The 13533-nt window shown below is 37.8% G+C and overlaps 1 protein-coding gene across 2 annotated transcripts; it reads right to left on the bottom strand.

Moving 5' to 3' along the window:
- Positions 1-477: 477 nt before the first annotated feature.
- Sirt1 (Sirtuin 1) lies at positions 478-11131 on the bottom strand. Of its 2 annotated transcripts, none has more exons than XM_077420353.1 (11): positions 10867-11131; positions 9095-9227; positions 8648-8882; positions 8331-8546; positions 8009-8216; positions 7655-7813; positions 7300-7576; positions 6178-7010; positions 5909-6088; positions 5709-5787; positions 478-3637 (listed from the first exon to the last, which is right to left on the bottom strand). In XM_077420353.1, exons 1-11 carry the CDS (start codon positions 11039-11041, stop codon positions 3577-3579), a joined length of 2556 nt encoding a protein of 851 aa, XP_077276479.1. In that variant the 5' UTR covers positions 11042-11131; the 3' UTR covers positions 478-3576. The 2 variants fall into 2 exon arrangements, with proteins under 2 accessions (XP_077276479.1, XP_077276480.1); XM_077420354.1 differs by having other exon boundaries at positions 5915-6088; positions 10867-11124.
- Between the last annotated feature and the right edge of the window lie 2402 nt (positions 11132-13533).

Here is a 13533-nt window from a genome sequence, read left to right on the forward strand (position 1 = left end):
CATGTACATATTTGTGCAAATGTAGAAAAAATAAAATTCTTTTATTTAATTCATTATGTTCCATTATTATCAATTATTAAAACCTTAAACAATTGGAAATCAGTACTTTCAGAACAGAGCCTGTTTTTCCCAGTTTCGGAAATGTCAAGTTTTTGTTTTCTTTTTGGGATCGAGGAAGGGATAGTGAATTAACTCTTTTGCACAAGGTCGCCTTGCATGCCAGAGACGGCCACGAATAACATTCCTAAATAATATCTCAAGGTTTATAATGCTACGTATGATAAATATTCAACGTTTATAAAGTTAAAATTGTTCATGCTTTTTATCGCTTCATTGAAGCCTTCGCTGTCCAGATTATCGAAGATAAATAAGTTATTTTCCAAATCTCTATTTTTAATTATAAAGTCTCTCGAGAGGAAATATTCACGAGTAATCGACTTGCGTCGACGGTCGTGGAAAGAAAAACAAGCACAACGGTTTATCATAGAAAAATGTTTAATTTAAGAGATAAGCTTGTACGTTAATAATATACTAAAAAAAAAGAGAAAAAAAAATAAAACTTACAACATCTTTAATAGAGAACATTTTTTATAACAGTCATTTTGTTTACATTAAATAACAAATTATAAAAAATCCAGAACTTTACGCTATTTTGCCGCATCAGCTCCCGACATCTATGAGGGTATCTCAAGTTGTTGTTATAAATTACATTTGCGATTTCGAATTCAACGTAAAATCCTTTTTCAATTTCGCCGTCGTTTCGGCTGATGCGGTAAAACCCGCGATTCACATTGTACAGTAAAAATAATAATTATTTACACGTGACAGTACATTTTTATACAGAAAGTAGGTACTGCTCGAAAAAGTTGGTATTGATTGTCAAACATGAGTTGACAGCTTTCTTTCTGTCTCTCTCCCTCTCTCTCTGAATCGACTACATATAATCGTTAAAATCGTTATATATAAAAAAATATATTCGTACAAAATAAATATATAATTACATGACGGTCGATTGACATGCCTCGTGATCACACACAATTGTTAGACTCCCCTTTAAGTAGCCGGCGCATAAGTAAAAACGAGTAAGTAGAAAAACGTGGAAAAAAAATCGAGAAACCGATTCGTCGTTAAAGACGGACAGCGTGATCGATACGATTTAAGAAATCAACTCATCCGACAGATAATCGTACACCTTACATACGCGTATCTAGTCGATCACAGAGAGTCCGAATTCCCAAGGATTTGTGAAATCGCGCGCGAGCGACATTCGGGAGACCGAAAAAAAAAATATATGTATATATATATATATAAAACGATTTGCTTCATTCGACGCGACCACGTGGCGTATACGTATGTACACTCGCAAAAACATATGTGTGTATGAAATAAATAAACGACAGGATGATCCACGAAATAACATCTAATCTGCCTCCTGCGGATATATTCAGCGATAAATAAAGCCGTTTTGTACAAAGCGGAAGATAATCCTCTCGTAATCTATAATCTTATAAAACCTGTCTCTTACTGTAAGGAACCAAAACGCTTGTCTCGTGGGGTGGCAGCCGAAAAGTTCTCCGGAGAGCCGAGTCGTCTCTATACAGGGCCACGGCTCTCCCGCGAGAAAACCTTGCCTCTTTCACATAGCGGAATAATGAAAAATAAAAAATCTCTTACGTCGCGTGATTAGAGGTGTATTACATACTTAATTTGCTATTTATCAATTTACTTCTCTCGCTCGCTCGCTCTCCTCCTCTCTCCCTTTCTCTCATATATACACACACATTTTCATACACTCGCATTTCAAACGTTACTCACACAATGCGACCGCATTGCATCAAAGTAAGTTTACGTCCATTATAATTATGTATAATAAACTTACACAACCGTTTTTTTTCCATTTCTTACAGATATATTATATATAATATATGTTGCAATAATATATGACTTTGACAGAACTGTTCTTTCACGTACATAACATGCTGGTAAACATCTTTCCGTGCTCTTTCCCTTTTCCTCCAACATATTACACTTATCTCTCATTATTAACGACAGCTCGTCAAAGATTATTGCGTCATTTTTTTGTATTAATCTTGTAAATTCGCTATTCTATCATTCCTCTGGCTCATATAAAAATAACACGCAATGCGAAGCTATCCAACATTGCTTTGTACATTCGCCCGTGCTCCAATAAAACAAAGTTGAACTTAACAAATCTAAAGAGTGTTCATTGCCAAACTATTGACGATTATCCGTACTATTGAGAAGCTTAGTGTAACTTAACGTAGAACCATGTGATTGCCGACGCGGGCCAGCAAGACGTTTCACAAGGCAGAGCTATTTTTCTTATCTATCCGGTTGTACCTTATGTGTGTAATTCTTGCAAAACCTTATCTCTCGTAACGAAAGGAAAAAATCGCACGTTTAAAAAAAAGAAGAGAACAATATCTCGATAAAAGTACACGATTTGTAATTGTTTATCGTTCTTTCCTCAAATCTGTAACGCAAGACTAGCGGATTCTATTCGTAACGACAGAAATAGCGATGCGAGTAATAACAGACAAACTTAAATAACATCAGTGTTCAATCGAATTAGCTTAGCAGTAGCCGGGCGTACTGCTTTGTCCGAATGCTGCTAAAGCAAAATATGTCATATCTGTCGCCGTCAATCAGCATTAAGAACCGCAAAAGAAACTATTCGGCATCTAAGTTATTATGGATTAACACCTTCGTCCGCGTTATGTGTGTGTGTTAAAGTATGTTACCATTCATTCTGATAATAAAATAATACCGTAGATCATCTTTCATAGAACGCGCCAACGGATCCATCCAATTTCAGCGGCATTTTACAACGCTCAGTATTTCGTTCAACCGATTTCATACAACGTATCGGATGGTTTAAACACAGAGAATGTAAAAGAGCTGCAGCTGAAGGGAGTGGACCCGCACCACTGCTCGAACATCACTTCATTTCACAAATTAAACGTAACGAGCGGCGAGTATTATCATTCCGCGTTAATTACGTTTTACGATTAATCTCATATTTACACACATCATTGCTTAATTAAAACATAATTTCTTCTAACGTTGCTTGCACTCAACTTTGTCGTTTGCGACAAGGAAAGTCGTGCTGAAATTCCATTATGTACATTTTACACACATACGAAGTAGATTAAATAGATTATTTGTGGTAGAGAAGAAATAATTACTGATAAGAGTGCGGTAAGCTAAAAGCAATCTCGATCGTTTTCTTATAATCCTCGTGTAGATCGTGAAAATGGTGAACGACTATCAGTTGTGCTATTAAAATGCGAATCTATAATACTTTTGCATATACAATAGTAACAATATCTTATATACATCATCATGAGCGTCGCGAAGTTACCATAACAAAAGGAAAGAAAACGAAAGAAAATGTGGAATTGTGTGTAAATATAGATAGATCCCTCGATTTGTGCTGCCTAAAAGTAAAATATAAAAAAAACACATATTTTAACTCTGAACATGTTGCGTGTGTGTACTTTGCACACATCGCCACGTTCCCGTAAATGAAATCTTTGTGTAAACTGTAAAGGTTTCTTATACGTTGTCACACATTGAAATCTCGATGTCTTGAAAAAACCGAGGGTATCTGTAAAATCTGTAAAAATGCATAACTCAACATCCCGCAATTGTCTAAAGTAACATTACATTAACATTTGTATTAAATACCTAATTTGTAGCCAATGACTCTCGATCATATATACATGTGAATTAATGCTATCAAAATGTGTATTCTTTCACACTACTTGTCGGGACTTAAACTTACGGTTCTATCTTCGACAGTTACGAAACAAAAAAATAAGCGACTCAAGCCTCAATCATTATCTCGCGGCTGTTTAGCAACATCAGCAGCTTGAAAACATCATTGATACTCGCATAATGTGCAAAATGTCTACTCCGAAAGATAGCCCAGTTTCTCCGCACGAGCCCCACTCGTGCGGGGGATGCAGTTTGGAATATAACCGAGGTCACCGAGGCTACCAGCGGCAGCGGCACGTCTCAAGCGACAAGTGGACCATCGAGCTCCAAGGTAGATCTAAAAGATCTAAAACACAAGCAACCTACGACAGAATATAAAAAAGCTGCCGAAGCCGCAAAACAAAAAAAAGTTAGAAAAAGAGGTTCAAAAGGTTCAAAAAATAATCAAAAAACCAACAAAAACCAGGAGAACGGCAAAGAAAGCCCTGAAATTGATTAGACATCAATTACAACAAGAGCAAGACGACAGCGAGATGACGAGTGAGGATGAGAGTCCCATCAGCCAAACCAGGATGCTGACGACAGGTGCAAAGTTATAAATTTTGCCCAGTATAAATTAATTATATAATTAATGTTTTTTTTATTTTAGAGATATCAAAGAAAACCACCGAGGTCACCGAGGCTGCCAGCGGCAGCGGTACGTCTCAAGCGACGAGTGGACCATCGAGCTCCAATGCAGAATCGACATCCGTCGGCGGGGCCCGACCGAAAAGTCTACCGAAAAGATCTAAAACACAAGCAACTTTAAAACAGATTCAGCAACTGACAAGACCTATAAAAGCAGAGTTACATTTACAAAAAAGAATCACTAAAGAAGCAAAAGAAGCAAAAAAAGCAACGTGGTTCCAAAACTCCCAAGCTCCCCAAGTTTGACGACCAATTTCAAATTTAATGTCTCCTCCGAAAGATAGCTCAATTTCTCCGCACGAGCCCCACTCGTGCGGGGGATGCAGTTTGGAATATAACCGGGGTCACCGAGGCTGCCAGCGGCAGCGGCACGTCTCAAGCGACAAGTGGACCATCGAGCTCCAACGCAGGATCGATATCCGTCGGCGGGGCCCGACCGAAAGATCTACCGAAAAGATCTAAAACACAAGCTACCTTAAAACAGATTCAGCAACTGACAAGACCTATAAAAGCAGAGTTACATTGACAAAAAGGAATCATTGAAGAAGCAAAAGAAGCAAAAGAAGCAACGTGGTTCCAAAACTCCCAAGCTCCCCAAGCTTGACGACCAATTTCAAACAGACTTTATTCACACTATATCTTTTTAAGTAACTACTATTTCCCTTTCTCTCTCTTTTTTTCAATATAATTTCAAACTTATTGAAAAATATATACGTAAGAAATATTGAAAGATATATATGTATAACTTAATGACTTAGAAAATGTGCTGCATATATTTTAACATTAAAAATATATTTTTAAGAACAAATTGCAGCTAAAGTAGATATGCACTCTTCGAAATATAAACCAATTAGTTGTTTACAAACTTTACCGGCCCGTAAAACAATTATCGTTGAAGCTAGGAAATAGTACTATATTGATCTGATAAAATATTCTCTTCAAGAATCATTAATAAAATAGGCTCGTAAAACTTGAATATGTAGAAAATAATAGGATTAAAGTGCAATTGGACCATTATGTGAATAAAGTCTTGTGTTTTCCACAGCTTTTAAAATAATTGAGGATTAATTCGTAATAATTTAATATATCAATATATATTATGCATATTTAGTAATGAATCATTTTGATTCGTAACTGAACCGTAAAAATTGCACCGTTTACTTATCACTGTACACAAATGATCGCAACTAATCCTGATAAAGATCGATATAATAACTAAATTATTCGCTATGTCCGCAACGCAATTGCAATTCTTCGATGCTGCATAGCAGTATAAGACTTACTCGCCCACTTTGCTCTCGTTGTTCTGACCGTTAGCATCAGCGTCGACGTTCGCGTCCTCTGACAGATCATCGTCCGCGCCTGAAAAACACAACATAGAAAAACATGAAATAATTAAATAAAATAAGATATATTGGTCACAAAATGGGCGACATATAAATTTAAAAATTAAATTAAGTTAACTCAATAATAAACTCGCGACTTTTACATGTCTCTTCATCTTCGTCTTCTTCTTCTTCTTCTCCGGAAGAGGAATCGCTGTCGCTATCTGTGCTCTCGGAGTTTGCCGAGAGGGAACATTGATCGTACGGCTCAGGCTCGGAATAGACCTCCGCGCCAGGGAAAATGTACCTGCCCGGTGCCAACTGATAGTAGGAATTTTCTGTAAAAACAATCGCAACCGTATTAACACTTGTATCATTCACAAAAATGCCAAAGTATTATGTCGTATGCAAAATAGCAGATTTGTACCTGGTAGTCTAGAAGCGAGGCTCTCCCGAATCTTTGGTTGCCAGCAGTGTCTCTCCAATCTTCTGTTCTTCAATTCGGCTATATCGAACTTTTCTTCTGTGCTATCGATGCTGTTACAACTGTCGCCTATGCCGGAATCCAATACGGAGTCTACTGATGCTTGCCTCGGTTTCGGTATCGTTTTATCCGACTCGGCGGCGTCTAGATTTGCGGCGTCGTCATACTTGTTCGATTGTCCACGTTTATTCAGCGACTTGTGAGACTCCAGAGTGTTTTCGCTTATTATAGCTTCTGAGGAAAGGGACAATATTGTCGGCACCACTTGACATTCTTCCGAATTGTTTTCAAACGTCGATTTTGCTGACGTAACGTTAAACTCGTTTTCTGACGCCATCATTGTGCATTCGGTATTCGCTGGCGACGTGGAACTCACAACTCCCGTCTCATGCGTGCTACCGAAATTCATCCTCTTGGGACTATTCTCTATACTAGTGTCACCCGATCGTCTTTTAGGACTTTCCCCTAGAAGTTTGAAGCTCTTTTCTGGGTTTTCCACCTGGACATGATCAGCGTGCAAAGATGATACGCAGACATTGATGTCATCTGCATGCTGTGGCATCGCATTCGCGGTGATTGAAAGGCTATCCTGACTTTCTGTCGAGGATAATTGTTTCAAATCAACTTCTACGCTATCGCGCGACACTTCGGTGTTACTTGTCGTGTCTTGACTCTGTTCCCACGTGTCGTCGGACAGACACCGCAATGGTAGGAGTTGCGAGACTTCCTTCAGAATTTTGTCGTACCAACAGACTTCTTTGTAAGTATCGCCCATTCTGCACAATGCCAATAAATCGAAATTTTATAATATAATATAATAAAATATTTATTGTAATTAAAACAATCATTGGATTAAATTGATTATTGCATTGAGTTGATTAAGTAACATTTATTTATTTATTATATACATATTTTTAGTGCACATATATTTCAATATAAAAAAATTAAATAACACTAAGATATATTTAATTTTTTAATATTTAATTAATAATAATATTAAAATTAAGTAATAATTAATATTTAATTTACAAAGCTTCCATACAAAAGATTAAACTTTTTACTTACAAATGGCATATTTGATTTATAATAATGTCACCATCTCCCAGTAGCTCGACGTCGAACTTGAGATGTGGTAATGGTTCTCGATTAATAAGGATCTGCGGTACACGCGACGGAATGGATGAAGGAATTAGGGCTACCGGCCGAACCTTCAAGGACGATCCGATAACGATTAGAAGATCGCAATCGTCCTTGTCTTTGGCCATCGCATCATGGAAAGCATCTGGGAGCCCTTCGCCGAAGAAGACGATATCTGGCTTCATTATGCCTTGCGACACCAGATCTGAGAATTACACGAGAGGGTGTTCAATTAAATTGAATTAACAGCAATTTTAATTAATCTAAATCAAATGACATTTACCTCTGTAGTTCTCGCTGCAATTCACCTCGGATAGGGAGGGCAACGCGTTGACACGGCATTTCGGGCAAGTGGGTATCCTTTGTGCGAAGATATTCTCCCTGATGTCGTTCGCTCTGACTTGATATTTACATCTTGTGCAAGACGCGGTGGCGAAGGAGCCTTTAACAGATAACATTCGGTAATTAAAAAACTGTAACTGTACAATTGTCATAGCATTAAAAACGATCAATTATGTAAAGTATATTCATTAATGAACAAATAAATAGACTTTATACAAATGTTAGTATATTAAAAAATGTATATAAAATGTCATCTAAATGCTTTTTATGTAATAAACGTATAATATAAACTTACCATGGCATTCAATCACATTTTCAATACCGGCAACCTGCTCCAAGGTGTCAATATTTTGTGAGTAATTCCTCAAGAGCTTCTTCTGCTTGTCTAACATTTTGATAAACCTGTGACAGGGACTAGGTTTAAATTGTCCTGGATATATCTCGCGCGCAAATTTATAGAATGGCCTGGGATCCTGACTAAAATAATTAATGTCGAACATAGCCTAAAAAATAAATTAATAAATATAAATTAGACAAATACTTAAACGTTAAAAGAGTTAAAAAGGATATTAACTACAAGCCGCTAATTCAAATAATTATAACGCCGAATGAAGTACCTGTGGGTCCGGTAAGTCGGGAAAATCCTGCGCTAGTCTTGAATAAATACCATCTCTACTTCTAAAATCAGGAATACCACAGCTGACACTAACACCCGCGCCGGTCAATACTATAATCTTCTTGCTATTGCGAATTAATCGTACCACATCAGACAAGGTATTTATGTGTTTGAGCTTTTGCCGTCTCGGAGGTTCGGACATCATGTTGATTATGATCTGAAAATCAACACAATTGCGAGTGTTACACTTACGGAACAACCTTCTTTGCCTTAAATCTTAAAATTATTGTAGATCTGACAAACGTCATGTATTTATACCTTCCATAATGTGAGATCGTCAACCTGCTCAGGAATCTGTGTGGAGTCCATTAGGAGGTGGTGTAGAAGATCCCTGGGATCCGCGCCCGTCAACATCTGCTTTTGAATCCAAGAAGAAGCGTTTCTCCACTGATGACTGATTTCGGCTTCTCCTGAGAAATCGGACAATCCTGATAAATCCGACAGGTTTGAGACAGTGGAGGATATCTCGTCCTTCTCATCCGCGGTATCAATCCTGAAACGACATGAGAAAATACGAAATTTTAAAAAAGTTTCTCCAAGATTCTCCAATTATTTTTGGTAAATATTTTAGACAGAAAAATGTTTTAAGAGACATCTTATTACTTTATATCAAAATGTATCGGGATAGAGTATGACACATGCAAAAAAAATTTACTTTTTAAGAAAATAGTAATACTTTTTATTTCGATTAAGGATGAAACTTACGGGCAACCGGTGTCGTTGCTGGTGGAGTCAACCCTCGATGATGGTGATATTAAATTTGTGGTTGCGGGAGATATGGAAGCTGATTTAGATTCATCGCTCAGCTCGTTGAATCCACTGTCTGTACCAAGTGCTTCTGTATGATAATAATAATAACGTATTTAATATAGTTTGCATTATTAATAAAATAACAGGCTATTATTTTCTCATAATTTTTTCTAAAAGTTCATTTTTTATATTATGCCATTTATTTGCCAGTAGTAAATGCAAGTACAATTTAATCTATACATTTGTCCAAAATAAATCAATTGCAATTATTTATTACCTACTTGAAACAAATATTAATTACATAAGTTTTTTAAAATTATATTAATTATATGTATTAAATAATTTCATTATATAACAAACAATAATTATAAATATTAATTAAGACAAATTTAACGAAATCCAAAAGACTCATATATGATATATATATATATATGTGATTATAAGATATAAATAAATTGGATTTTTATATTTAGTATACAATAATTATACTAAGATAATAAAAAGTATAATTATAAATGTGGTCGTGTAAAAGTTAAATAGATTAGCTATCTTTTGGCATCTTTATATAATCATAAATAACTATATTACAGTATGCAAATCCAAAAAATCAATTTCCGCATACAGATATATCATTTTGTGCAAAGTAATATTCAAAAACGAATATCCCGCCTACATCCCGACTCGAGAAAATGGCGGACGCGATATATATTAGCGTTTTTTCTTGGCTGCACTATCGCCCTGCACTGCTCTGCACTACCCAATAGCGTTGCATTAATGTTGCACTAGTGTTGCACTAGTGGGCAATAGTGCAGCCAAAAAAAAACGCTATAAGAAAGTTTGTTCTTTCTCTCTCTCTCTCTCTCTCTCTCTCTCTCTCTCTCTCTCTCTCTCTCTCTCTCTCTCTCTCTCTCTCTCTCTCTCTCTCTCTCTCTCTCTCTAACTGAACTTCTTTTCTTTCTACGTTGAAGAGAAAAAGAGAAAAAATGGACGGAGCAAGTTCAGCTAAAACGAACAGACCCCAAAATCTGCGAAGATATTACGGTATCGGACCTATTATGGACTTGGTCGGAATGGATTCCGATCGGAATTGTTCAGTTATTTCCTCGATTTCTATTGTCTTTTCTAGGGAAAACGGAATAATTCCGATCGGAATCCATTCCGAACAAGTCCCATAATAGGTCCCCTGGTTTGTTCTTTGTAACGGAAGTACGTTCAAGTGCTACTAAAACGAACAGACCGAATAAGTAGTCAAAGGAAGTAGACTCGAGGCGAGCGTGTACAGAAAGTTCGAGAAACGACCAACTCGAGCGAGTGCCACCTGTGAACGCTAACGAGCGTTAACGCATCCGGCAATCTCCCGATACGATCGATCGATTCGCACCCGCCGTGGGTGTCGAAGAATCAGATATCTCGGGGGCGAAAATCGGAAGAAAAAAAGTACGACAAAAATAGATCCGGCGACGTCGGTCGAGGCGGAACACCCTTCGCCGATCGATCGTTCGCAACGAGAGAAAGCGGCTACGTGAAAATTACGACGTGGTTGGACTCGCGCGCAAGATGGCGGCCGTCGGGGCCGAAACGAGGGACGCGGACGGCCGACGGGCGACGGGCGAGAAAGGCGCCCGACCGCCGCCATCTTGCGCGCGAGGGCGACCGCGAGCGCGAAATTTCGCGGCGTTATCGCGCCGCGGATATCGCGCGAGTCCACCCGGACGGGATTTCGATACCTTCGAGATCGTCGTGCGGGCTGTCGCGCGGTGTCTCGCCGGGCCGCGGGTCCGCCAGCGTCGCGCCGATGCTCCCGTGGCCGCCGCCGCCGTCGACCTTACGACGCTTCACCGGGGACGAATATTCCAGCAGCTCCGTCTCCGTGCTCGACGCCATTACAGCAATGCAACGCATAGTGCGATGCACTTCGGTTTGGCCCACGGCTGGCCGCGCCAGAGGTCGCCCCGGCCGTCCTGTGTTCCCCCACCCCTCCACTTTACCGGCCGAGCTCCGCCCATCCCGCCACTCGCACCACTCGGCGCGTTCCTTCTCGCCGATGACGTATTATATATGGATGCGCGATGTATGACGATGACGGGCGACGATCCGGACGATCGTCGAAAATCAGCGATGCGCCTCGCTCGCGTGGTTTCGCGTGCGCGACTGTGAGATACATATATATATATTAGTCCAGTCACTATGTACAAAAAAACGGATTATAAAAGACATAATTCTGACCCAGGATTTTTCTTTAGGGGGTGTTGGGGGGCTCAAGAAAAGCTTAATCTCAAGTTTTCGACCTTTGTTTCCCGCTTGCTTTTTTACGGGAGTAAAAAATGTGAAAAAATGGTTTTTCCGCGATAACTCGGTTTCTAATAAAGTTACAAGGTCAAATCGGAGCTCATTTTAAAGCTTTTTTTACGCTCTACAAATTATGTCGTATGACATTTTTATGTATGATTGATTGTTTTCGAGACATCGAACGAGAAAGGGAAATAAAAAAGTATGAGAGAGAGATATTTAGTTTTTTTCTTTTTACTCATTATTGTCGTCCGAAATTGCAAAAATGCTTCAAATAAAACTTGTAGAGCGTAAAAAAACCTACAATTTTTATTTGTTATTTATTTCATTTTGTTGAAAATTACGCCTTGTAGAGCGCCTCAAAGTGGAGAGTCGTCGTCATCGCGTTAGCGGCGCGTTGGTTACGTCGATACGCGGCACCGAACGCTTTCGCTAAAATTTCCGACTTCATTGACGCAAAATAGTAACATAATAGGTGATTTTATAGGATTTTTCCCGCTCTACAAGTTACGTTCAGTGATATTTTGGCGTACGATCGATAGTTTTCGAGATATCGAAAGAGAAAAGGAAAAATTGAGCATTTTTGTTCGTTTTTTTTCTATTTTATCGTTTTTCGCACACGAATCTGTATAAACGCTTCAAATAAAACTTGCACGGCAATAACAATCGTAAAATGTTCTTATTTATTACTTTAATGTTGTTGAAAATTCCATATCGCACTACGCCTCAAAGTTGCAAATAAATCTTGCAAAGCCTGAAATTATTGTAGCTATTTTGAAACCGTACGTCAAGTTTTCTTAATTACACTTACCGTTTCATTGAAGAATACATGAAAGCGTGCAGTTTTATATCTTAAGTGACAATATTTGTGAAATGAGTTTATAAGAAAAAAATACTTTACCGCTGACGCGATGGCGACGACTCTCCACTTTGAGGCGCTCTACAAGGCGTAATTTTCAACGAAATGAAATAAATAACAAATAAAAATTGTAGGTTTTTTTACGCTCTACAAGCGTTTCATTTGAAGCATTTTTGCAATTTCGGACGACAATAATGAGTAAAAAGAAAAAAACTAAATATCTCTCATACTTTTTTATTTCCCTTTCTCGTTTGATGTCTCGAAAACAATCGATCATACGTAAAAATGTCATACGCCATAATTTGTAGATCTTAAAAAAAACTTTAAAATGAGATATGAATCGACCTTGTAACTTTATTAGAAATCGAGTTATCGCGGAAAAACCATTTTTCACATTTTTGACTCCCGTAAAAAAAGCAAGCGGGAAACAAAGGTCGAAAACTTGAGATTAAGCTTTTCTTGAACCCCCCAACACTCCCCAAAAGAAAAATCCTGGGTCAGAATTATGCCTTTTTTAAATGCACATAGTGACTGGACTATATATGTTCTTGATTTTTCAGAATGCTCCAGAAATCTTTAATTTTTATGTGGAGAGTTTTATTATCGTGGTTAATTTGAATATATCTGCGGTTTTACTTTGATGCTAAATTTCTTTTCTGCGCGAGAATTTAAGCTTGAGCTCAAGACAAATTTTTATTTAATAAGTAAAGCAGTCCTTTTTTTCATGTTAAAGATTAAGAATTTATAGAATTTATAGAAAAGATGATAGATAAATCAGCTAGTGTCTTATCGGATGATTTTGGGGGGGGGGGAAGTTCAGAGAGACTTATAATTTCTTATCTTTAAGACTATTACTACGTTTACGCGAGCGTTACTTCTGTAGTAACTTAGGATAATTCCTTCGCGTAAACGGGATTTTGTAGTAACTTACGATAATTTACTCCGCGTAAACGGGTAAATTATCGTAAGTTAATACAGAAGTAACGCTCGCGTAAACGTAGTATATAACGAAATCAAAGATCTAATGCCATTAATATGATACTGTAAGGTATTATTTGTTAGTCACCCGGAAAAGTTTCGAGAGCGTATTAATAATCCAAATCTAAAGAGTTTTGCGATAGCAACTGTGATGCATGTGGCACGTAACGCTAGAATATACATATATAGTATCATAACTTTATAATTTATTATTATAATTCTGACATTTCAATCAAACCCGAATGATAACAAATGAAATTGCGGTTTT

This window comes from Temnothorax americanus, unplaced genomic scaffold, assembly GCF_048541705.1.
Source record: "Temnothorax americanus isolate GAGA-0224 unplaced genomic scaffold, ASM4854170v1 Scaffold6, whole genome shotgun sequence".
Classification (NCBI taxonomy): domain Eukaryota; kingdom Metazoa; phylum Arthropoda; class Insecta; order Hymenoptera; family Formicidae; genus Temnothorax; species Temnothorax americanus.